Raw genomic sequence first — 27,282 nt, forward strand, 5'->3', positions numbered from 1 at the left:
GGCCAGTGCTGCAGTAGCCAAAATGCCCACTGGAATATTCAGACTGGTCCAGTCTACAACTGAGGCTGCTTTAGAAAGACTGCTTTGAGAACAACTATCTTTAGTTAGAAGTGAGAGCAGAGATCCTTACTGACTTTGCTGCAGAATTATGGACTCACAGGAGAGCAGCGTTGGAAGACAGACATACTGCCTCCCACTAAAACAGAGGAAACAAGTGCATGCCAACCATGCTTCCTGCCTATCACAAAAAAATCCTGGTTTCCTAAACTCAGATTCCTCCCCCTCCACTGGGTGCAAAGGTCACATGGACTTCTTCCTGTCACTTGGTGGAAATAGGCTGTGAACAACCAGTACAGACATAGTGATCCTCTGGTTACTGTTATTGCTGAGAGAAACAAACTCCTCTGTGTCTGGTGTCTCTGACTCTCTTTTTCATGTCTCATCTCTGACCCAGGAGTCTTTTGTTTCTCTCAGCATGCACGGGGTTGTGGCAGATTAACTTCTTAGTTTGCAGATGGGACAAAGTCTTGGATCCTTTGTGGTTCTCAACTTTACATTTATTGATACAGATCACATCAAATCCAAGGGGCATACCATTCAGAATGTATTATTTTCTAAGACTGTATTATTCCTTAATCCCTTAAATTATCCCGCCATCAGTTAGGGGGAAGTGACATATTGGCGGTATTAGTGAGTCATTTTCTTCCAAGAACAGCACTATTTTATAATAGATGATCGGGGCATGACTCATGCCAACCCACGTCTCTCCTCACAGTCCTCAATCGCATGAGCCTTTTTCCAACTCTGGCCATGCCATCTGAACCAGAGGTCTCAGCTTCTTTGGCTGTTTTCTTACAAGTACCTGTACATTCTGTACCAAAGTATTGGCTGCCAGACCTTCAGTTCCCATGTCAATATGACCCTGCCCAGCCACACAAGAACAAGGAATTGAGTCAGCTGGCAAGTGACTCGTTAGGTAATTTGACAAGAGCTGCCTGGTGCCAGAGAGTCTTCAGCAAAACAAAACCTGTAAGTCCCTGGTGGGTGAGCAACCAGACACACCTCTGGACAGGTACAAAGCTAATTCATCTCCTTCCAACCTTGCTAACCTACTTGTCTTCTTCCAACCTACATTTCTTACTTGATTTATACCTAGGAAGTTACAGAAGAGGAGAAGAAAATACCATATAAATGGGAGCTACCACCAGCAGCTGCATGGTGGAAGCATGTAGGATGGCAGGTGCCCGTTGGGAACTCCGGATCTGAGATGTCAGCACTGGGTGTGAAGTCTTCCTCCTAGGGAGACGGATATCCCTCATTTGCTGAACTGCTTTGATCATCTAGTTTGAACTAAGTCCAGCCCCAGCCAGTCTTAGGCATTCCAAATCACAAATTCTCACAAAGCATTTTGCTGTCTTGTAGATTCAGGTAAAATCACACATCTAGGACCACCTTTTGAGACCAGCTTTGAGATGGCTTGATGCAGTCTTTAGGGCATCATTCTCCTTTTCCCAATCTTCCCCTCTACTTCTCATGTCTTCTCAATAGTGAATCCTAGAGTGGCTTCCAGTGCCTATCAACACCTCCCACCCCAAAGCACACAGGCCCCTTTCCTGTGTTCACCCACTCAACTTTCTGTTCCTCATGTTGAGAAAGCTTCATCTGAGCTCCTTTCCGTAGGTGTTGGCAAGAACCTTGGTTGAAATATTCTCTTCTTTATTCAATGGCTGTTTCTTGATTAGAAGTATATCATTCAGAGATACGAGGATGCAGATGAAAGGGAAACATCTGGGACATAAAATTTAGCATCCCAAGAGTACTACTCAGTTTGCTTTTTGGTACATGTCTCCCAAGGAAGGAAAAGCCTGGCCTCAAGTCTTGTGATAGGTAGATAGAGTACTACAGGCAGAGTCTTCCTGACAGTTTTCCAGCCCGTACCCCTCCCACTAAGACTGAACACTAGCTAGTCTTCTTCCCGCTTCTGGTAGCAATAGAGTGGACAAGACAGATATTGCATCTGTACTTGGATACAACAAAGAACAGGCTCTATTGGATGATGCCACCAGGAAGGTAAGAGACCAGGTGACATCTGACCAAGTGCTTAAAGCCCTTGGACTCCATTAGGATTTCTTTGTTCTTTGATTATGGATTATAAAAAGTGCCTTGAGCCATGCATGGTGGCTCCTAGCTACTCAGGAAGCTGAGATCTGAGGATCACAGTCCAAAGCCAGCCCAGGCACTAAGGACCATGAGATTCTTATCTCCAATTAACCACTAGAAAACCAGAAGTGCTGTTGTGGCTCCAGGGGTAGGGTGGTAGCCTTGAGCTGAAGAGCTCAGGGACAGCACCCAGGCCCAGAGTTCAAGTCCCACACTGGACAAAAAAAGTACCTTGAGACATCAATTATACATTGTATATTTATCTTCCTTGAATTTTGCTTTTAAATCATGACTTACTCAGTTCAGTGAGGATGGGAACTCGTCGGAACTTTCTTCCATTAAATTCATTATATTCAGGTGAAATCCCTTCTGTAGGCACAGACAGACAGAAACAGAAAAATTGGTGATAAAATCGAAGGTAAGTGGCTTGCAGGACCTGGTCACAGTGTATAAGAATGCCATGTTGGTTGGGTGTTGTATCTTAACAAAATTACTCTCAGGTTCAGATCCCAAATAATGTTCTATATGTAGAGAACAAGAAAAGATGTTACAGATGTCCCTTACTGTCTGCAAGGAATTTATTCCAAGAGCTTCCTGGATATCAAAATTCTTAGATACCCTCAAATAGTATTGTATTTTCAGAACCTCTGCATATTCTCACCTTATCTTTAAATCATCTACACTTAATAAACCTCTAGTAAGATGTAGGTGCTGATTGAATAGTTATTGTTACATTATTTAGAGAATGACAAAAAGTCCGAATGTGCTTAGTAGAGATTCACTCCCCCCAATTTGTTTGTTATTGAGTTGAAACCCTTAAATCAGAATTAATGTATAGACTAAATTTTGGTCTCCTTTTGAGAAAAAACTATACTGCAGGATGCATACGTAGAAAGAGACAATTAAAGTGAGTTCAAATAGTTGCTTACTAACACCAAAACAATAATTAACAATAATTGTCCATGAGTATAAGTAATATATCAGCCACTCTGGAATTAAACCACATGGCTTTATTTATAGAACTTCTAGGAAAATTTCAGTGAATTGGTGATGCTGCTCAAAGCTTTTGGAGATATAGGACAACTGGCTTCTGGTATACTGTCTCTTCCCAGATCCTGTCTGGAGAATGACATCTGCTTGGCTACATTCTCCCCATTCTTGTCTGTGCCTGAAATGGCTTGGGGTTCTGTAGACTGGGATGGTATGCCAGATGGGGCAGTTTCCCTCCTGCCTTAGTAAATATGGCATGTCAATTTCTCCAATGGGCCTGGGCTCTAGAACAGGGCTGGTGTAACTACACTGTTTAGGTCTCTAAGTTAAATAAATATGTAAAGATAAATGGAAAGCAAGGGTAAGGTTTTTGTTTTTAATTATACTGATCTGACTGGGTGCCTGGGACTCATGTCTATAAACCTTGCTATTCAGGACACTGACATCTAAGGATTACAGTTCAAAACCAGCTTGGTTGGGAAAAATCCATGGAACTTATCACCAATTAATTCCCAAGAAATCAGAAGTGGTATTGTTAGCCTTAAGCAAAAAGTTCAAGGGCAGTAACAAGTCCTGAATTCAAGGACCAACATACACACACACACACACACACACACACACCACCATCATCATCATACTATTATTATTATTATTATTATTATTATTATCAGAAGCAATATTTTGAACTGTTGAATTTTTCTGAGTATCTGCCTAACAAGGAAAATGTATCATGGAAATTCAGTCTACTTGGAGTTAAGATCCCACTGCACTGGAAGTGGATATAACATTAAGAGGTTCCCAATTCCACAGTTCCCGTCATTAGTCATCTCACTCAGTAGACAAAGAAACCTCTCCACCTAAAGCACACCAAGTAGAGTAAGGGGAATTGAGTCTCTGAAGTGGAGGCAAGGAAGAAGAGAAAATCCACAGGGAGATGTTTTTGTTTTTGCTTTTCCCCCTGATGAAATGCTTCGTACTACAATATTCATTCTTCCTCTATTCCTCTAAGAAGAACTCAGCAGAAGAACCACTTCTAGTTAGGTCTGAACGCATCTCTGACAGCCCCTAAATTCTGAGAGTAAAGGATAAAATAGGAAAGTCCACCAGAGGAAGTGGTGCCATAGCTCATGGAGCAGGGCAGTAGTTTTGAGTTGAAGAGCTCAGGGACAATGCCCAGGCCCAGAGTTCTAATCCCATGACCAACAGAAGGAAAGAAAAGAAAGAAAGAAAGAAAGAAAGAAAGAAAGAAAGAAAGAAAGAAAGAAGAAAGAAAGAAAGACAGAAGAAAAGTCCACCAGAAAAACTTAGCACATTGGTTTATAAATTAGAATCCACAGTGACTTTAATCACCTTATGAAACCCATTCGGTTTAGGTGAGGAAATGGAAGGGCTAACTGTATGTATATAGCTATTTAAGAAGGTTTATAGCCATGAATACCTTAAACTATTTTTCCTACCAAAACTTTATGAGATTTCCATAATGCATGGAGAGTTTGGAGAATTGAGATTTAACTTAATTTTCATGATTTACAAAGACATTTTATCTATTTTAGGTGTCTTTATTTTCTCTCCTCCATCCTCCTCCTTTCACCTCCTTCTCTTCCTCCTTTTTTTCCCTCCCTCCCTCTTTCCTTCCTTCCTTCCTTCCTTCCTTCCTTCCTTCCTTCCTTCCTTCTTTCCTCTCTCCCTCCTTTACTCCCTCCCTCCCTCCCTCCCTCCCTCCCTCCCTTCCTTTCATTCTTCAAAATCTGAAACAAATATGTCTACTCTATTCTAAGTCTGTGGACAGGCTCTGTCCAAGTAATATATCACAAACTACAAATAGAAAACATTATCAGGCAGTGGTGATTATAATAAAAACTTCAGGAACTAGCCACTGATATGGAGAGATGACAAGATAAGTCTCCAAAAGAGACTTCTCTGCGATTAAAGCAGTGTTCTCAGGAATGACAGAGAGCTCTTTAGGCAGATTGAGTGGAGTAAGAGACAGCATGCTGGCAGGACAGAGCCAGCATAAACAGGATGAATTAGAAGACAATCCAAATTCTTTATTGGTCTGCAAGATCCTGTATCCATTTCCTAAAATCACTATGGGTGTTGACCCATTATATAGAATTTATTATATAGAATTTGAAGTAGGAAACTGAAACTCCCTCATAAATATTTACAAATATTTGTCTGGAAGGTGGACGCAGAAAACTGTCAAGAGAAATAAGAATTACATGACTGTCAAATTGACTCTGGGAACTACGTATAGTTAGATTACTCTGAAGATGAGTGATAGCCTGGCCAAAACCATGGCACTTGTTACTGGTGGGTGAGTTTTATACCTTGAGTAGCACCCACTTCAAAGCCCATGTCCTTTATGAGTGGACCACTAATAATGTATTTGAGTTATAATTGACATTTTCAAAAACATATTGCGATCAGTGTCCTTTAACATGAAAAACATATATCTTCCTGGGGAAATCTTCATTTAACTCCTGCTTGATGATCCCAGTTTCGTTGAAAGGGCTTGGAACACCTGGCACTGTTTGTTTGTTTGTTTGTTTATTTATTTTGCCAGTCCTGAGGCTTGAACTCAGGGCCTGGGGACTGTCCCTGGGCTTCTTTGTGCTGAAGGCTAACACTCTATCTCTAGAGCAACACTGCCACTTCTTTTTCTTTTTCTGAGTAATTTAATGAAGATAATAGCGTCACAGACTTACTTGCCTGGGCTGGCTTTGAACTGCAGTCCTGAGAGCTCATCTTCTTCAGTAACTAGGATTATAGGTGTGAGGCACCATGGCCTAGATGGAACACCTGACATTCATAAATTGATATGAACACGTGATTCTGATGTTGACAAATAATGACAACTGAATTACTGCCTTAGCTCTGTCGTTCCATGTACAGCAATGGGTAATTTGAATAAGCATCCAGTCATAGATCTGGGTATATTTAACTAAATGTCAATATTTTTGCTATCTAACAGTACACAGTATTATACCTGAAATCTCCTGGGCTGGCAGGGTGCTATTACAAAAGATTGCTTAATTGTAGATTATTAATGTGCATTTAAATTTCAGTAGCATATTAAGTTGTCAGACTTAATTATCGTTGTATGTTTAGATTATGCCGATTATTTAGTTCAGTTCCTAGGTTTGCCAACCTGTTCTCCTGTGATGTGTCAGGGTTGTAATTAGAGCATTACTGGGGAAGCCTTCAGATTTCTCATGGTGATGGTGAGGATACCTTGGGTTCTTGGGGCTCCCTGAAAAGTCCCCCCATTTTCACCTTTCTATGGTACATCTATATAGGAAATTAGCACCACGGGTGCTAGCTTGACACAGATATGAGTTTATCATGGTTCCAAAAGGTGGAAAAACCCCTCTAAGCCTACGAAATGCTCACCAGATGCAGTAGGGATTGTTTTCTCAATGAGAGTGACATGAGCCTTTCTTTATCAACGTGGGGCTGAAAGATTTTTAGCAGCATGGCTGACCTCTACCAGCTAGATGCTGATTGCAGCTCTTCAGTAGGATACCAAATCTGTCTCCAGACAATGTCAGTGGGCCACCCGGGGGCAATACTGTCTTAAGGGAAAAATAAAATGGTGCACTAGCTAGTTGCAGTTTGATGACCAAAATAAAATGTTTTCTACCTCTGGTGAAAATGAACCCATTCTTCATGCTATCTGTTCTTGGAGGCAAGAGTACCTCTTTGGTAGAATGTTGAACTTGGAAGCACTTCAGTGAGAATGGGGCATTCCACACAGGAAGCCCAGACTGGCTCCTCTAATGCCTGCACCATCAGTGAAATTTCTGAGTAATTTATGCAAGTATTTCCTAATGATGTAGTCATTACACAACTTTACTAATAGCTTTGTGACAGATAGAGTGGCATGGATGATTTTGTTAGATGGGTTGGTAGAGCCTGACTGGCCCTGTAATTCTGTCATTTAGATGGGAACAACTCCTATGTATAGGAAGAGTGGCGTAAGGTTGCATGGCACATGCTTTACTCACTCTGATTTTTACTTTGGTTGACATGTCTTCTCATGCTTTATAATGGTTCATCCTCATTTCTTCCTCTTACCAATCCTTTTCTCCTCTCCCCCTTTCCCATCCCCAGATTTATCTCAGATAATACAACCAGTCAGTTGCTCCTTTTGAGATAGCTTCTAGCTTGAGACAGAGGACTTGATACATCTTACAAGAATCAATACCTTTGTAGTGAATGAATGAACACACTAAGGGAAAAAGCAAATTTCTAGATATAAGGAAATGATAATTAAAATTGTAAGTTTCCATACCTATTCTGTGAAAGAAGTGACATTTAAACATAGTAATATGACAGTACTTATCAAGATCATTAACTAGATGGCTTAAAATAATGTCACTTTACCTCATGCTTAAATTGTGTACATATTTTCATTTCTATTTGCATGACGTTGGCTTTAAAGTGTTCTTTTCTGTCCAATTACAAGAGGTGCATATACATGCACACACATGCACACAAGTCATGTGTGAATTTGAGTGTTTATAATTGCCTCGCTAAGGATTTCTATGGTAGAATGCATAGTCTTGCTTTTAAGGATGTTCAGATTTTCTCAGCATAGGCACAACCCATACTTCCAAAATTAAGCTATCCATAGCACTTTGAAATGCTCTGTTACAAGTTCTGGTCTGTAAAACACAAAAATCCAGGATGCTGAGCTGGGTGTGCTTGCTTAGAGAGAATGTATGTTGAAGCTGGTTCAAGTCACATACCACAGATTCTATGACTCTTAATTCTTCTGTCCTATGAACTTTTCATTTTCCCTACTTAGACACAGTACTTTGAAGCCAGAGAGACTTCTTTTATTTCCACAATTTGACTCATGAGTATTTTTATCCACAGATATAATCACAGAGAGCTTGCCAATGACTTTGATTTCTGACTTTTCCCAGTGACAGACAGGTTGAGTAACTGCTTAGCAGCCATGTAGCCTAAAGACCCAGTGGCTGACCTTGATACAGAAGACCAGAATCCAAGGGAAATGAGAATTCCAATCACAGTTTTTTTTGTCTTCTCTTGAATTAAAAATCTGTTTTCCTATTTGTTGGTAAGGAAAAGCACAATTTTATAGAGGAGGTTAATCTCAGGTGCATTTGGGGTAGAGCAAAGCACATGGAAGCTCTTGAGGACTGAAGCTCACTGGCTCATTTGCTTCCATTCAATACCACTATTAAAATGATATTATTTATCTCCAGTGTTAAGAGAAATCCAAAGGAGAGAAAGATAAGTTTTCAATTTTGAATGGATCCCTTCTTCTTTCTTGCTCTCTTTGTAATTTGAAGCTGCAGTTTGACATTTTCAGTCTACAGAATTTTGAAGAAATCTTTCAGATAATCTAAAAGCTATGTATAAGCATTTTAGAAAGAGACAATCACAGTTCCTTATTTTAACCACGAAATAACAATGCTAACTTGACTACAACATCCACTGAGAATTGATAGTTGTACTCACTTGACTATGATAAAAAGAAACAGTAACACTGAAAATTCAGTGATTTTTCCCATAAACTAGAAAAATACTTTAATATTATCAATACATGAAATATTATAGCATTCTATTTGGAAGCATATAAATGACTTATTTTGACTTAGCACATATATGACTTCATTTGATGAAGAATTCCCAAGAATTCTTCATCAGGCTACTTTCCTTAAACTATTGTCAGGGTTGGAAGAGAGTCTCAGAAGACCTGTAGCTCAACCTTTCATCCTCCTCATAAAGTATGCCAGCATTTCCTTATTCTACCCTTCCTGGCCCCTTCCCATCAGGGCAGCTTTCTCACCTGTGTTTGAAGATTCCAGGGGAGTGGAGATAACCCGCAGCGATCCAATGTTGAGAGTGGCCATGATAACCTCTGTGTCTACCAGAGTTGGACTGCTACACGGCTTGGGTGAGGGGGCTAAGATAGTACACATGGAGCAGTCCTCTATGTTGACTATGTGCAGATCTCCAGTATAGAGTGCAGATCCCTAAGGAAAGGACACCAGATACGAAGGGACGTGTCAGATGGCAGTGCCCTTTCTAGGGGATAAGATTTTCAAGCTGTAGTTTTCATGGACATGAAGTTTATTCGTTCTGTCATTCCTTCGTTTATTTCTGACTTTTTGAAACATAGCCTCGCTATGTAGCTCAAGTTGTCACTGAATGTACTATGTGCCTGAGGTCATCCTAAAACTTGACAAGCCTCCTGCTTCTGCTTCCTGAGTGCAGGAATTATAGGCATGTTCCTCTATACCTGGCTTGCTCCCTTGGTTTTTTTCTTACTCATCTATCTACTATTGAACATGTCTATCTACTATTGAACATATTTTTTCCTTATCAATCATTAGTATCTTATTGTGAATATATTTCACAGGCCCTTGCTGGACAGCAAGTTTTCAGATGGATGAGACAAAGGAGGTGAGGGTCGTGAGAAGCATAAATCCACTTTGATGACTCAAGTGGGTGAAGAGTGGAGTAAGAGGAATCGAGAAAAATGAACATGGAAATAAGGATAACTTGCTCAAGATTGACCAGTAGATAAATTGCAAAGGTAAATCCAGAAGTGGAGCAAGGGTTTTCAAGAGTCACTGGCAGTGAAGATCAGAGAAAGGAGATATCAGGGAGTCAAAATTAATTTCTTTACTCTCAGAATGTTGCTAGTAGCCCAGGCCATTTATATTCTTCAGATTAACTAGCTTCATTCATTTGGTAGAGAAATAGGTGTACGTCTGTTCCCATATAGAAACCTTTTGAGTCTTTATAGATTGGTAATTTCCAATCCTACTTGAATTCTGGAGGCTTTTGGTCATTTTCTTTCTATTGTTTCCCTTTGTATGAACAAGGGGAATGGAACAGGGAACTTTATGGTAAGATTGATTAAAGAGAGATTACAATTTGATTCTTGAGAGAATTACATTATAGCATTTTTTTCATAAAAATCCCAAGGCTGTGTTACATTTCAAAATGCAAACAATGTTTTCATCCAGGGAAGTGGTCACATAAATTGGGATAACGAGCTTTGAAAGTAAATGCTAATATAATTGAAAAAACAATACCATGTATGGATAATAGCTCTAGTGTTAGCTTATTTATGCTGTTTTTTTCCCCTGCTGATATAACAAAGGAGCAGTCTGCGTAACTTATATGGAAAAAAATTCTCACAGTTCTAGAGTCTAGGAAATCCAAGATCTGACTAAGTTGCATCTAACAAGGCTTTCTTTTTGTGTCATAATGAGGGAGAGGGTGTCATAGGGAAAGAGAACACATCACATAAGAAGGAGTAGGGGTAGGGTTGAGCCCCATATTTTTTACTTATGCTGGCTCAGGGGCTTGAACTCAGGGCCTGGGTACTCTCTCTGAGCTTTTTGTGCTCAAGGCTAGTGCCCTACCACTTGAGCCACAGCTCAGTTTCAAGTTTTTTGGTTGTTTACTTAGCTGTAAGAGTATCTTGGACTTTCCTGCCCAGGCTGTCTTTACAACTTGATCCTTAGATCGCAGCCTCCTGAGTAGCTAGGTCTACAGGTGTGAGTCACCTTGTCCTTTATCAGAAAACTAATTCCACAATAAATTAACATTGCTGTCACCATTGCTGTATTAATCCATCCATGAAATGACTTAATCACCTCTCTAAGGTCTCAGCTCTCTACACTGTTACAATGTCAATTACATTTTCAACATGAATTTTGAAAGGATCATTCAAATCACATAAGACCTGTTTCATAAAGGGATAAGCCTGATTCCTCCTTTTCATATCCTCCTCTCTAGGGGATTGTATGTATATGTGTATATGTGTATGCATATACATATGTACTTATACACACATATATATGTGTGTATATAAATATATTCACAAATATGTGCATATATACATATATATGCATATATACACACATACATGTATGTATATATTTTGTACACTCATGTATATATATACAAGATGTCTCCAGGTGGAGATAGGTGGAGCAAAGGCTAGTATTAGTGAGGCTCAGCCAGTACATTAGAATGAGATTCAGCTGGAAGTCTGTGACTCACATCTCTAATCCTAGCTACTCAGGAGGCTTAGATGTGAGGATCATGGTTCAAAGCCAGTCCGGGCACAAAAGTCTATTAGACTCTTATCTTCAATTAACCCAGGAAATTGGAAGTGTTGCTGTGGCTCAGAGGCTAAGGGGGTAGCCTTGAGCTGAAGTGCTCAGAGACAGTGCCCAGGTCCAGAGTTCAAGTCCCCCAAACGCCAAAATAATATTTTTTAAAAAAGATTGAGATTCAGAAATTGACAAAAAATCTCACTTGTATGATAATCATAAAATACGGTAGTTTGAGCATAAACTCAGGAGCCATAATGTCTGTGGCTTTTTCCAGTAACCTGTATGTAATCATGGGCAAACTTTACTGTTTCCATTCTTTTAGATCCAGCTTCTTCGCAGTGTATATCCTATGATTATTTTGAGGCTTACCTAAATGGATATAGGTAAAATGATTACAGTTTTTTTGCACCCAATATGACATATGCAACTGCAAACTATTAATATCATTGTTTGCTATTTTTAAATGGTATTAATTTTAGTACTACTTGTATAATTGTCATTCTAACATCCACTATTCTATGTAATACTTACGGGCAGAATGTATATCTGGGGAAAGTTCCGGATAAATCGCCATTCTCTCTCTAGGTAATCCAGAGAGCCGATGAACACAATATCCTTCAGTTCCTGCTGGGTGTAGTTGCTAGCTCTCAGAGGTATCACAAAGTTCCGCAGACCCATCAGGGTTGAGTGTGCATCTCCAAATACACATGCTACAATGTGGTTCCGAAACTCGTATTTAGAGGACCGTTTCTAAGAGCAAACACACCAGAGTATTTGTGTGTGTGTGTGTGTGTGTGTGTGTGTGTGTGTGTGTGTGTGTGTGTGTATTTTGTGGCCCTCCTGGGGCTTAGGCAATGCCCCTGTTTTGCTCAAGACTAGCACTCTACCAGTTGAGCCATAGCTCCACTTCAAAGATTCTGCTGGTTAGAGATGAGTCTCATGATGTTTCCTGTCCTGCCGACCTTCGAATAGCAACTGTCAAATCTCAGCTTCCTGAGTAGTTAGGAGTCAAATGTTAGCTACTGGTACCCAGCCAGAATGGGTCATTTTTGTTTTTTAATCAATGAAACAGGAATGCCTCAATGATCCTGCGATGTTATCCTTACTTTTCTGGATACATTATGAGCAAGACTTTCACAGGGCTAACACAAAGAGTGAACAATTCATCAATGATAAAAGACACTATGTTGAAAATCAGCTACATAATTTAGGAGGAGGGGGGTTGGGAGGGAAAAAAACCTGGGAGAAAATAATGGAAGAGGTAATACTATTCAAAAGGAAATATACTCAATACTTGACTTATATATCACCTGTGCAATGAAACAGTTTTTAAATGGAACCTACAAATAAGTGATAAAATTACAACGTTTATTTTCTGAACACTTTCCTCAGTATTTTACTGGGTGAATTAATTAAAACTCAGATCAACATCATTGCTTGTGGAATGAAAGTATTAGATAAAGTGGAAGAAATACTTCTTGATTTTTGTTGTTTCAAGCTCTAGCTTTGATATGTAGTGTGACTCAATGAAAAATTGAGTCATTTAAAATTCTATTGTTAAACTTACATGATCCTGGTGATTATATGTTACTGGTTTAACATGTTGTAGTACTCAGTAAGATTCCTTATAGATGCTTAAACCACATAAAATTGCCTTTTTTCCCATCAAGAATGGTTGAATATTGGCAAGTTCATATGGCTCAATCTAATATACTGATTAATGTTTTTCCTAAGTAGAAGAAATTCATAATGAAATGTGTCCCCCAAATAAGAAGATTGCAACAATTTCTAAACACTTTGTTATGTCTCATGCTATTATCAATACTGCCATCTTTTAACATCATCTCTATATTTCTCAGAGAGTAAGGGAGAGATTAGTATCCTTCCACTTTCATAAAGTAAGAAAAGTAACTAAAATCTTATTCTTGTATAAAGCTTATTTTAAGCCTATATCTTGATTCTTTCAGGAAACAGTCAACTGTACTATGGCACTTGGCATAACTGAAAGGACCCTGGTCCAAAAGACTTGACCTTGTATTCTGTCTTCATCTTTAGTTATAGGAATGAATAAACTATTATGTTTGTGACTCTCAATCTCTTATATTAAAAAATGTCAGAAGAAAGGTAAATGTTGCATTTAATTTTTAAAATGAAATATATTGAAAGTATAGCATGTGAATCTTTAATGATTATTCCAAAATTTAATCAAACATGGCTGGTATTGAAAGAACAGTTGGAGGCTACTATAGAATAACTTAAGTATACTTAAATGTCATGTATGTGTGTGTTCTACATTCCTTAGAGCACTAGGGGTCAAAATATTTCAAATAAATGTATCATCCTTCTTTAGGCCAATCTTTTGCTGGGTTAAATGCAAACTTCTACAAAGTAGAGCTTGATGAAAGCTAACAGGATAGATACATAATATCTGACATCTCCATAATCAAAGTTGATCAAAAAATTAGCTAACTGGAAAATGCCTTCTTGTAAGGGGATCTACTTGTGAGAGGAAATAAAACTACTTGTCTGGAGAGTAACCTGGAGAGTGATATGAATCTTAACCAAACCTGTTTAGATAATTGTTTCTAGTTAATCTGATTAGTTTTAACTTGAATAATGATGGCTCTATCAGTATTTAATGTAACAAGCTTGAAATCCAACAATGGCTCTGCTCAGGAGAACTAAACAATTAGAAAGAAGATACATTGCAGTGTGTATTTATAGGCACAGCTAGAGAGGCAATTTCTCCAACAAATTGTGACAAAAACTGTTGCCCAATTAAGAAAGATAGTGGCTTCAGGGGAAAGAGGAGGATGTGTTATTTATTCAGAGTAACATAAATCGAATATTTCCACTTGACTGGTAGAGACCTTCTCCCCAAGTTCAAAAGTTCTCTGAGTTCTGCAATCTGGTCATTTCTCCCCAGCAGACACAAGTTTTAAAACCTATAGCAATTCCCAAACTATAGGTCTTTCTAAATTTTAACAAACAACTGGGTTGTGACTCAAAACTATATCCCACATTAAGTAGAATCTATCATAGTGACTTGTCTGGACGCTTAACACATATGGCCTAATAAAGCATCTATTATTTCTTGGAAGGCTCAGCCTGCATCCAACTTCTCAACCTTTCTTTCTGAAGATTTGCCTCCTACTAAAAATATGCTTGACTTCCTGTCCAATGTATGTTTATCTTCCATAATTTAGAATAAGACATAATTGCTAAATGGTGGGTTTCAACAGCCCTAAGAATCTTCCAGTTGACATGACAGTTCTGACAATTTTATGCTTCTGATCAAATGATTGATGATGCTTTTATGAAACTTGGAACTTATTCTGTCATGACACTGGCCCTGAGCCTTAGGATGGTGTGTGTGTGTGTGTGTGTGTGTGTGTGTGTGTGTGTGTGTGTGTGATTAAAAACTGAACCAAATTTGTTTCAAGAAAGAAGGAAAATATTTACAATGATCAATTAGTCATAGACAAGAAAACTATACACATTTGATACAACATAATCTCTCTTGAAAATTTAATTTCCAGCCATTGTTTATAAGGAAAACCACTGAAATTATACTTGAGCTTTTAATTCTGGAAAATGAGAATAGATGGAGATGTAGAAAGTAGGTGTCAGATCCGAGTTAAGACCAGGCTGTAGGGAATTCAATGAGTGGAGTTAATTTGTGTCCTTGAGAAGAGACATAGGAATAGAACTATCATATAAAAAAAAGTGTCTGCCCAAATCAGGTGGGCTTCTGTGAGGAGCATTGAAGAGGTACATTTTTTTGTTCATGTGTTAAATTTTAAATATATCCAGCTTTAAGAAAAAATATATTAAAATTCCACATGTTAACCCCCCCCAAATTAGGGACATATTTATTTGTTTTCTACCCAAAAGATAATTACAAATTTCTTACAAATGATGTTTTTCTGGTGAGTTTGGATTAGTTAAATTTACTAGAAAGCCTTCAACATCTCAGGAGAGCATTGTTTTAAGTAAATGAACTAGCTAATTGGTTAAGAAAGTTGTAGTTGAATAGCTCTAATTGTCTTAAATCTCAGGAAATGGTCCACATTTACTGTCGAATGCTACACAGGTCACACAGCATGCCATCATATGGCTGGTAAGCTTGTGTTTGTTTTACTTCTTTTCATTTCACAGTTTACAAAAATAACTAACCTCTGAAGGCCATTCTTCACACTGAGCTATGCTTTGTTATTTGGCTTTGGTGTGTCATCACCTACCAGAATCACCTTGTCCAGTGGGGTAGATTTGCACCAGTGGTACATCCCGCTGCTGTCAAGATGATCAGCATCATCCACCTTCGAGTCACAATGGAAGGGCCTGAAGAGGGAGAATGAACAATTAGGCGAAGAACATTTGGGGTTCCAGTGCAACAAACCCAAGATGAAAAATCTTACCAGTGCCCTGAGCTTCAAGTGGAGAATAATGGAAGGAGATTGCCCAAAGTGAAGCTCAAGACCTTACAGTAAAGGCACATTTTCCAAAGACACCAGAAGCTGAAGAGCCAGACTTCCATCACAGCTGAAGGTAGACATTTGGCAGAATAGCACCTTAAGCTCTTGTCCACCTTAGATCACATATCTGGTTTTCAGAAGCTTAGTTCCTCCTTTCGTTTTGCTATTGTCACAGTGCTACTATCTCCTGGTTAAAATCATGAGCAGAATCTGGGGGCACCTTGATGGAGAATTTAAAAGGCTGTGCCAGAGCCAGGCATGCTGACACACACACCTGTAATTCCAGCTATTCAGGAGGTTGCAGCAACATAATTCAACCTCTATATCAACCTGGGTAACATAGCAAAAAATAAAGTTAAGTACTGAGACTGTGGCCTAGTAGTAGAGTGCTTGCCTAGCATGTATGAAGCCCTGGGTTTGATTCCTTAGTTTCATATACATAGAAAAAGCTGGCAGTGGTTACTGTGGCTCAAATGTTAGAGAGCTAACCCTGACAAAGCTCAAGAATAGTACCCAGGCCCTTTGTTCAAGCCCAAGGACTGGCAAAAAATTAAAGTAAAATAAAAAGTTCACTGAGACATTGGAATATCTCTTTCCATAGTTTGTTTTCTTCCCCCCATTCTTACCATTATTTCTATATTCATTTCTGCCTCACAGGCTTTATGAAGCTTCACAAGCCTTCTGAAGAATGAAATACTAGGCAGAGCCCTCTGTATATCAGCCATATCCTGTGATAGGCATAATCATGTAGTATGATAGGGTTAGTTGATCTTTTGGGAAATTGGCTCAAATTCTAAGGCATGCCTATGTTCTTGATACAGAAAAGAGGCCCTAGGCCAACTGTGATGGACAAAGCCAAGGAAAGCTCAAGACCCAGAGTCTAAGCTTTGATACCAGCATACATATAAAAGCATCATCTAATCTAGTGTCTCACAGACTTATATGACTACAAAACTGTTTTTTTTTCTCCACCATCCTCGCCCCCATGATGAATGAAGAGTCCTTGTCCAGTGATTAAATGCCCTTTTTGCAAATGGAAGATGATCTTCTCCCAAGTACATTTTTACTTGTCTTGGAATAATAGCATATCAATCACTATATACTTTTCTATCATAATGAAACCATGATCTATGTATACAAGCTGTCATAGACAACATCTTTCTTCATTCTGATATTATAGAAAACAGATCTGCCTTAGAGGAAACACCTGTTGGAGACCTGCATAAAAGAAAAAGCTGGAGGAGACCCACTTCATCATAAAGGCCTCCATCTGGTGTTCTTGCCAAAGCAAAACCTAACTCAAGTTAGCTCACCATCCTCAACGAAAGCTACTTTATGCCATATGCTTTGCAAATGGCACAATCCTTGTAGAGATGTACCTTCCCCCAAAGACCAATAAATCATCTAGAAAAATGCTCAGCACAAGCTGTCTTTGATCTTGGGAACAAGGAATAGAATATGAAGGCAACTGGAGGAAAATAGGGCCATGGGGTACCATGCAAGTCAAAAAAGAAAAGCCACAGTGAAACCTCAGTGGCTCATTGATGTGAGCCACTGAGGTTAAGAGGCTTAGAAAGGGAAGACTTTAGTTCAAGGGTAACTGGGCATCCATTCAAGGTCCTTCTTAACCAAGAGCTAATTGAGTAGTGGCTACATGGGAGGCTGAGATTGGAAAGATTATGGTTCCAGGTCAGTCTGGAAAGAAAAGCTGGAAAGACTCCACCTCACTGGAAAGAATTTGGGTGTTGTCTTACACACCTATCATTCAAGCCAAGATGATGGAGCAGAAAACTAAAACAGGCAGACCAAAATCTAGGCATGCACCTGGGCAAGAAGATCCTGTCTAAAACTAGCCAGTCCAAAAAAGGTAAGAGGTGAGGCTCAATGGTTGAATACCTGCCTAGCCAGTATGAAGCTGAATTCAAACCTATCAGTACCACTGAAGGAAGTGAGGGCCAGAGGCAGAGAGACAGAGAGAGAGAAAAAAAAAGTCACATCCTGATTACAGGTAGAAGTTACTTCCATTAGGGATGTTGGGGGTGGGGTGGTGGTGGCTAGGCTTAACAAAATCATAATGGGAGTTATCTGTAATAGCTCTCAGCAGAAGATGCTTGAGATGACGTTCTGGTTGGATTCCTGGGCACAGATGTGTTTCTTAATGGTTGTCATTAATGTGCTGCGTCTGCCTGGAATAATTCCAGGCACTGGGTCTTGAAATGTCCTTAGGTCTCTTCTTAAGCCATCTTGGAAACTTGAAACTGAAGTGTGCAGGGTGATGACAGATCTTGCAGCTTGATTGTCTGCCCATGTGCAGTGTGGTCCATAGATGATGCATGACTTTCTTTCCTGAAGATTATTTTTTTTTCAGACTGCTATGATGTGTATGAAGCCAGTATCTTGTGAGCAGGTGATCAAATGTGTCCCAGCTAAGAAAAGAGGAATCTTTTTTTCTCTGATTTTTTGAATCTTTTCAGTAGATTTTAATTTCCCTATATTTCTGACAACTTACCTGGTGGGAATTCTATTCCATGAAAGATATGGACCGTACAGACTAATGAGACAGAATAGAACCCCTGTAGGTAAACCTCTACTAAGAAAATAGATCTGATTTTGTGGCCACATCAGGCAGCATGGACTCCAAAAGTGTAAATCTGCCATCATTATTCCTTCCAGTTTAGAACCATGATTTAATATTATTCTTAAAGATGATCTGAAGATGGATGATTTTTTTTTTGCTGTTCACAGAACCTAACAGAAACTTCCCAATGTCCTCCAATTTCTTTCTCTTTTTCACAGGCCCTATTGGCACTAGTGTTAAAAGTCCCAGCTTATGACTACTTCACTTGAAATCTCCTTAAAATTCCATAGCCAACTTGTATGTACTTAAAAGAGATATTCCTGGCCTGAAGACCGAATGATATAGTGTTCTGTTTATGTCTTAAGTTGCTTTTTGAAAATGTTTTATAAAGTCTTAGTGTAGTGACCACAAGTTCCCTGGCTCAGGATTTGGAAGGAGGGACAGGATGTATCTCCAAGAGCTTTACTGAAGTTTGTGGTTTAATTGTTGGAAAATTCATTGCAAATGTCTCCTGAAATTAATGCCTAAGTTCCCACCAAAAGTACAGCAAAGTTGTAAGTTGCTGGGAGGCTTTGATGGTGCTGAGAATTTTCAATTTTAAAGCCTATAGCTATATTGCCAGTAATGGCTTAGTATGAAGCAACAAGGCTGTTCAATATATACTAGACTAGGAAATATTTATTGTCAGTTATAACTACTACCATTTATATTGTAGGAAAAAAACCACTTAACATTTGGGAAAGAGAAGAGACCATGAGTATGGCTTAGTGACAAGAGTATCCACCAAGGGATAGAATGCACAAAACCCTGGGTTCGATTCCTTGGTAACACACACACACACACACACACACACACACACACACACACACACACAGCCTTAAGTGTGCTGTAGCTGAAAGGGATGGAGCGCTACACTTGAGGAAGCCCAAGGACAATGTCCAGGCATTCAAGTCCCAAGACTGGCACAAAATTGGGAATAAGGGCAGGGTGTATAATCAGTATTTGCCACTTGATCCTGGGTTTTGTAGGATCTCTCTCCCAAACTCCTCTGTCCTCTCTTCTCTTGGTTGTCTCCTGATCATTTGCACATGCAACATCTTTATATAGTTCCTGAGAAATTACAGATTTTAGAACAGTAAAGAGTGTTGGTATGATTTAAAAATCTATATCTGTAGATAGTGTTTTAAAAATGAAATGATCTGGGCACAGTGGCTCAAGCCTATAATTCTGACTACTTGGGAGATAGAGATTGTGAGATTGGGGTTCAGAGCTAGCTTGCACATAAAAAGTCTGTGAGACTCCTACTCACCAATGGCTAAGTATGGTGGTCCCCAGCCCTTGTGGATGGTAGAGTGTCATGTAAGTGTGATCCCCAGAGACACAGGGACACACAAGTGGAGGACTGCAATCCAGTCCAGCAGGAGCAGATAAAACTCTACTTCCAACACAATCCAGGTATCTAACTACTCAGAAAGCTAAGATATGAGCGACATGGTCTGAAGCCTTTCCTAGAAGGAAAGAAAGTCCATGAGAATCTGATCTCCATTTAACATCAAAAGGGTGGAAGGGGAGCAGCGTCTCAAATGGTAGAATACTAGAAGTTCAGGGACAATGCCCAGGTCCTGAGTTGATTCCCAGGAAACGCACCAAAAAAACCCCTAACAACAACACAGTATAGGAGTAGATGCATGACTCAAGTGGTAGAGCACCTGCCTGGCAAGTAAATTCAATCCCCAGTAAAAAGAAAGAGGGAGAGAGAGGGAGGGAGGGAGGGAGGGAGGGAGAGAGAGAGAGAGAGAGAGAGAGAGAGAGAGAGAGAGAGAGAGAGAGAGACAGAGAGAGAGACAGAGAGAGAGACAGAGAGAGAGACAGAGAGAGAGACAGAGAGAGACAGAGAGACAGAGAGACAGAGACAGAGACAGAGACAGAGAAACAGAGACAGAGACAAAGACAGAGACAGAGAGAGAGAGAAAGGGAGAAATATAGGATAGATAATTCTGTGGGCCGTTGCTAGCAATAAGAAAGCATATCAGTGTACAAAGTACATGTGAAGGTATAGCCAATCAGCTGTGACTAGAGTGTTGTTTGTCTTTAAATGTTGCTGTTCAGATAGTCCCATAGCCTTGGATCTCAATGTTGATGACTTAAAATCTCCACAAAAACCTTTCTCAAACCTCTCTCTTAGAAGAGCCTAGAAAGGTTGGAGTCGCCTCAGCCCAGGTGAGGGGGGCAAGAAGGCTGATGATGTTCCTCTCAAGCCCAGTCTTTGTGCTTGCGCTGGAGCATCCCTGTCCAGTTTGCTTTATTTCTAAGAAGTAAATCCTGACAGCTTTTCTGCAGAGCATTTTTTTTAAAAAAAAAATACACACAGAGTTATCTCAGAACTTAAATTGTTACCAGACAGAAGATCGAGAAGAAAGATTAAAAGACAATTTCCCTTTTCCTCACTCTCCCCAATCTCTTTATACTTTATGGATATTCCATTTGGGATTTGCTACAAAGTAAGGACAAACAAGACATGACCCGGCACAGCAGGAACCTTTAATAAAGGCCAGAGCCTGTGCCCTGGGCCAAAGAACCTGGGACTTAAGGCACGTCTCACATCTCTCAAGATCCATTTCCTCAGACAATCTTGTCAGCATGAGGTTGTATTTTTAGGTGCACTTTACCATGCTCTCTAACCCTTTCTAAATATCATATGACAGAGTAAACATACAGGTTGAGCTGGGTGAAAAATATTCCCCACTTTTCTATGTGGAATAGTTTTAGGACAAAGAATTTTCTTTGTTCAGTGAAGGGAAACTGAACAATGAAGTTATCGCTCTGACCGTTTTACTTCCCTGATGTATCACTGAGATATATGCAAACCACAGAGAAAAGATTTCCTGTTTGTTTATGTGTGTGAATGAGGAATCTGGAGGCTAGGAACATGAAATATCTTGATTTTCATTGAATTAAAATAATTCCCAAATTGGACATGGTGGCTCAAGCCTGTAATTCAGTTACTCAGGAGGCTGAGATCTGAGAATCGCTGTTCAAACTCATCACGGGCATTAAAGTCCATGAGACTCTTATCTCCAATTAACCACCATAAAACCAGAAGTGATACTGTGGCTCAAGTGGTAGAGCACTAGCCTTGAGCTGAAGAGCTCAGGGACAACATCCATGCCCAGAGTTCAAGCCCTCTGTTGGGAGCTGAGTAAGGATCAGGCTGGCTCATGAATCTGCATCACTGAGTAAGATAACCACACAAAGAAATGAGCTGTTGTATGACAACATGCCTATGAACTTTGAGCTATATTGTCGGTATTGTGAATCACTTTCTGCTGAGACTTGATTACCACTGGGGATGAATGTGTTATTCCTTTACCATTCTCTGCTGAGAACTATAGTAAGAGTAAACACGTGGACCTCCCCACCCCCTGCCCACCTTTGTGCTGATAGGCTCCTGCACCCTACATTAGCTGAATGGACTTCCTCAATAAACGAGTTCCTGCCTTGACGGGTCTCCCTGATGCATCTGATTGTCCTCCGGTGAGGGAGGGCTGGGTGTGGGCGCTCTTCTTTCTCAGCTCGTCCTGATTAGGGCATGTTCTCTCTATCCCTTCTGCAGGTCGGGAGGGACCAAGGACTAAAAACCCCGACAAAGCCCTATAACTGACAAGACAAAAAAAAAGTTCCAAAATTTTATGGGAATGAGCTCAGGTTAGAGATCATGACCTAAGGGCTTACCTGGTACAGTAAGGTATGAATGTTGCAGTGAAAAATTATGGGCTGGGAGTTTGGCCTAGTGGTAAAGTACTTGTCTAGCATGCACAAAGACCCAGGTTTGATTGGTCAGTACCACATACATAGAAAAAAGCCAGAAATGGTGTTGTGGCTCAAGTGGTAGTGTGCTAGCCTTGAGAAAGTCCAAGGACATTGCCCAGGCCCTGAGCTAAAGCCTAGGACTGGCAAAAAAAAGAAAAAGAAAAATTACCAAATAATAATTCTCAAAAGAATTTAAGAGAGGAAATCATGGCCACCAGCAAGTATGTGCTCATACACACACACACACACACACACACACACACACACACACACACGTATACGTGTGTATGTGTGATGTATGGGTCTTTGTTATTGAGGCTTAGATTTAGCCCACTGAAAGGCACAAACTCTTCAGGAAAAATTACAGTTAAATCCAGGGTACATAAACATGATGAATAAGTTTTCCTAGAACTAGTAAGTACATTTGTGTGGTCCTCTTGTTATCCACGTCAGCTACTTTCTCCAGAATCCCTGTGATTGAAGGTTGAATGAAAGAAAACATGCTTTGATGGCGATTAGGGAAATTTGGAAACACTGGAAGGACCTAATGATGTGTTGAGGGCCACAGATTGTTAAGATTTCCTCACATCTGGAAGCTATCACTGGAGGGGGACCTGTGGGGCACAAACATTCTCCGTGCTCCAGCACTTTACTTAGCACCAGGACCTGTCAACGAGCAATAAGGGTAATGGGGTGAAGGCCGTTTGGCCTCCCTCATGACGGAGTCCTCCTTCTGCATTGTGTGTTACTCTCATGCCTTGATTAAAGGCGAAAAGTTGGAATGAGGGAGTCTCTGGTGGGGGAGGGGGAAGGTTGTGGTTAGTGTTTTCTAACAAGGATATGTGATTTAAGTTGGACTGGTATTTGGGGCAAAAGGGTTTTGGGGTGGGAGATGAAAGAGGAGCCACAGGTTGAGATGGCCTTCATAAAGTTGGGAGGGAATTCCTCCTTCCATGTCCCTTAGGTTTTCGTTCTTTAAGTTAAAGCTGAAAGAGTGCAAAATGGGGGATGGAAGAAGTACAGTGTTGATCGGCTTTCTTCACTTTTAATTTGAAGTGAAATTTCAGAAGTTTGTTATTAGGCCTTTGGCTTTCCTTATTTGTGATTTATAGATGGCCTGCCTGCCTGTCTTCTTTTCTTTCTTTTTTTCCTGCCTCCCTCCTAACCTTCCTTCCTTCCTTGCTTCCTTCCTTCCTTCCTACCTTCCTTCCTTCTTTCCTTCCTTCTTCCCTCCCCCCTCTTTCCTTCTTTCTTTTTGTTTTAATTTGGTTCAATTTTTATGACAGTCTCACTAGTTCTCTTAGTTCTCCTACCCCAGCTTTCTATGTCTAGAATCAAAGGTGTGGCGCCATGCCCAGCTTCATATCTGAATTTCTTAAAGTGGAAACTGAGGCCTGTCATATCATGAAACCACCTGGATGCTTTATTTCTCATCTTAAAAACTCTAGAGGGGAATTTTGGAAGCCATGTATCACCTTTCCAATGTTGTTTACTTGTTGCAGCAGATGGAGAGGGTAAAAATAAATGGAAATGATTTTACAAAGTAGTTACTACTCTCTCTCTCTCTCTCTCTCTCTCTCTCTCTCTCTCTCTCTCACACACACACACACACACACACACACATACGGTTTAGCAATAAAATTTCTTCTTATGTCTAATCTGAGTGGTTGTGCTATGGAACCTTTATGCGTGTTGATAAGTAAGGTTTTGTCTTGAAATTTTCTCCCTATGTCTCAACGCATGGACATCAGCCACCACTAGCCATCCATCCATCAGAGAAGCATGCTTTCCCCTTTTCCCTAGCCTCCTGGTCAAATGAAGACCAAAAATTGGTGCACTATCAAAATTTTTAGGAAAAATAACCCTTTTGTAGAATAGAATGAATTGAAAGCTGAATGAATGAAGTAAGATATAAATAGATCATAACACAAACATAAATATTTGCCTTCTTAGAATTAGTAGAGTTTTTTTTTTCTACTTCTTTTATTTGCGGTACTGGGTATTGAACTCAGGGCCTGCGATGAACTCAGTCCCTGAGCTCTTTTCCTCAAGACTACCATTGTACCACTTGAGTCACAGATCTATTTCAAGCTTTTTGGTCGTTAATCAGAGATAAGACTATCATGGAGTTTCCTGCCCAACCTATCTTTGAACTGAGATCTTGAAATCTTAGCCTCAGGTACTTGATGTGGTTAATTTTTTGATTCAGGTTAGAAGGAGATTATATATCAGTTTGGAATGGAGTTATAAACCAATGTTTTATGAAGTTACTTTATTTTAAAGGTATACTTTATATGACAATAGCTAGGTACATAAATAGTGCTATTAGTATGCACAAAGTAGTATGTACTATTAAAAAGTACTGAAATGTAAGGTGAATTGTGTGATTATAAAATAAGGTGTTAATTTAATACTTAGGGCAAAAATGTTAAAACATCAAAGAATCTAAAAATTTGACAAAAGAATTAAAATAGCATAACAGAAAATATACACCTAATAATTAAAAAAGGTTATAATGGATCTATAAAAGAGACTCTTAAGGGCCAGGAGTTTAGCCTAGTTGTAGAGTGCTTGCCTGGCATGCACAAAGACCTGGGTTTGATTCTTCAGTACCACATACATAGAAAAAAGCTGGAAGTGGTGCTGAGGCTCAAATGGTAGAGTTTTATCCTTGAGAATGTCCAAGGACAGTGCTCAGGCCCTGAGCTCAAGCCCAGGACTAGCTAAAAAAAAAAGAGACTCTTAAGAGATATAGAAAAAGAATGGCAAATCTAAATCTTCCGTTTTCCATAATTACCTTAAGTAAAAATTACCATCAGTAATAAATATATAATAATAGTCATAAAACATATATCTGGTATATAAATGTTTAGATTGAAATCACAAACTAGTAGTCAAAAATCAAAAAAATACTGTGCAATTAGCAACCAAATGATGGCTGAAGTATAAGCACTAATAACAAGCAAGATAGAATATAAGAAAAAAACTTACTACAGATAAAATCTATATTGTGAAATCTATATTGAGGCTTTTGGGATGACATGAAAATTGGAAATGTATGTACCCCAAATAAATAAGACTCAAAACATGTAAAGCAAAAATCAAACACACTAAAAACAATAGTCAAATTAATAATAATAGTTGGAGACTATTAGCAGATATCTTTAAGATGTTTTCCTCTGAAAACTGCAGATACGGTACATTCGTCTTAAAATACAGGTAATATTCATAAAGTTAGGCCATACGGGGGATTGCTCACTGCCTGGGGATATGAGGAAGGGTAAGAGAAAAATGATTGCTTTTAGCAGTGAAGTTTTCTTTAAGTGCAATGAACTTGTCCTAAAGTTGGTTATGATGGTTGTGCAACTTGTGAGGCCTGACAAATCACAGGGATGTACACTTTAAAAAGTAAATATTGGCATCATGTGAAACATTTCACAAAAACCTAATATCTACAGGAAGGGGGAAAACAGCATAATATTTTTATTCTCTTGTAAAGCCAAGTTCCTTTCTGTAAATCAACTATAAATGGTATATTATATACTATAAGAGCATATAGTTATTGATACAAATGAATCATCTAGAAGTTAAATTATAACCAACACATTCACCCACAGACACATCTATTATATTTCTAGAATTGTTTACATCTAAATTTATGAAAATAATAATGTTTATCTTTTTATACAAGTACACTTTGCCCTTTTTTATGTGTGAGAAAAATTCTCTATAGTGGTATTATTATAAGATAGAGTATCCTACAGATGTCAATGTTACATCACACTGATAAAGTTCTTCAGATTAATGGAGTATTTATTTTCTGTTAGCTTGGTCAAATATAAACAAAAAGGTTATGAATTCTCTACCATTAATACTGTTTTTGTTTATTTTTATTTTTGTTACTTATAATAATTTTTCATATATTTTATTTCAATTAATAGAAGGGTAACATTATATTCGGCAGATAAGGCACGTTACTTCACAAATGTTGATACTCTTTCTCATGTTTTTGTCCCCATTTCCCTCCCCTGATCCCCTCTCATCATGTTTTCCCCTTCCCTATTCTATTTCAAATAAACAAATAAACATATATACAATATATCAGATAACAAGGTAGGATACTGTAACAATATGAGATAACCAAGCAACAACAAAAGAGATGAGAAATAACATAGTACATTAAGAACAACAATCACACATTATATGGCTCTTGTTCCTATATCCTGGAGGTCATTTCATAACTTTTATTATTATTATTCATTTTATTTTTTACTATTTTGGTACTGAGGCTTGAACTTAAGGTCAGTCATTCTCTTTTTTTTAATTCTCTTTGTTTTATTTCCTTTAAAGTTTTTTTCATGTATTTTTATTGTAATTAATAGAAGGGTTACATTATATTCACCAGATAGAGGGAGCATTACTTCACAAACATTGCTACCCTTTCTCTTGTCTTGATCCCCATTTCCCTCTCCCCACCCCCACCCCTCATCTTGTTTTCCCCCTTCCCTGTCCTATTTCAAATAACCAAATAAAATATATACAATATATCAGATAATAAGGTAAAATACTCTAATAATATGAGATAACCAAGGGACAGCAAAAGAGATGAGAGATAACATAGTACATGAAGAACAACAATCACTCAGAGCAAAACCTAGATACATAAAGCCATATAGTATGACCCTAAATGAAAGGACCTCCAGGATATAGAAACAAAAGGCCAGTCATTTTCCTCTGGCTTTTTCACTCATAGCTGGTGATCTATTATTTGACTCTGACTTCTAACTCCAGCAATATTTATTTATTTACTTACTTATTTTGCTGATTATTTGAAGATAAAAATCTCTTGGATTTGTCTGCTAAGGCTGGCCCTAAACCGTGAGTTTTAGAGCTCAGCCTCCTGAGTAGCTAGGATTACAGACATGTTTTATAGATATACAAGTCTAAGGTGGTTGTGTTTTTAGAGAATTGCCCTGATTATCATTATACAATTCCCTTCTTGATCTATGAAAAGTCTTTGTCAAAATGTCTTTGGCTAAAATTAATATAGCTACTCAAGCTTCATTTTCAATTAGTGTTAGCATGGCTTAGCATTTTTCCATAATTAGATTTTTAATCTCTCCGAATCTTCACATTAAACATGACCTTCTGTAGACAGTGT

The 27,282-nt window shown here is 38.9% G+C and overlaps 1 protein-coding gene and 1 long non-coding RNA gene across 7 annotated transcripts in view; one reads left to right on the forward strand and one right to left on the reverse strand.

The window, feature by feature from the left end:
* Positions 1 to 17,118, forward strand: part of LOC150049120 (uncharacterized) — a 57,789-nt gene extending 40,671 nt beyond the window's left edge. For 4 of the 6 annotated variants that reach the window (XR_016539022.1, XR_016539018.1, XR_016539023.1 and 1 more), the window contains 2 exons: positions 9,545 to 9,721; positions 11,581 to 11,649. This is a non-coding gene — a long non-coding RNA (uncharacterized LOC150049120). Of the gene's footprint in view, positions 1 to 9,544; positions 9,722 to 11,580; positions 11,650 to 11,843; positions 11,912 to 13,225; positions 13,333 to 16,913 lie in introns of those variants that run through there. The other 2 variants (XR_016539020.1, XR_016539019.1) reach the window with 2 other exon arrangements.
* Positions 1 to 27,282, reverse strand: part of Kcnu1 (potassium calcium-activated channel subfamily U member 1) — a 123,283-nt gene that overhangs the window by 14,057 nt on the left and 81,944 nt on the right. The window contains exons 20-23 of the mRNA XM_090353930.1: positions 15,500 to 15,599; positions 11,790 to 12,008; positions 8,972 to 9,158; positions 2,458 to 2,529 (exon numbers count right to left, since the gene is read on the reverse strand). Coding sequence (XP_090210056.1) covers positions 2,458 to 2,529; positions 8,972 to 9,158; positions 11,790 to 12,008; positions 15,500 to 15,599 — 578 coding nt within the window. The remainder of the gene's footprint in view (positions 1 to 2,457; positions 2,530 to 8,971; positions 9,159 to 11,789; positions 12,009 to 15,499; positions 15,600 to 27,282) is intronic.

This window comes from Megascapheus bottae, chromosome 20, assembly GCF_031878675.1.
Source record: "Megascapheus bottae isolate mThoBot1 chromosome 20, mThoBot2.hap1, whole genome shotgun sequence".
Lineage (NCBI taxonomy): Eukaryota > Metazoa > Chordata > Mammalia > Rodentia > Geomyidae > Megascapheus > Megascapheus bottae.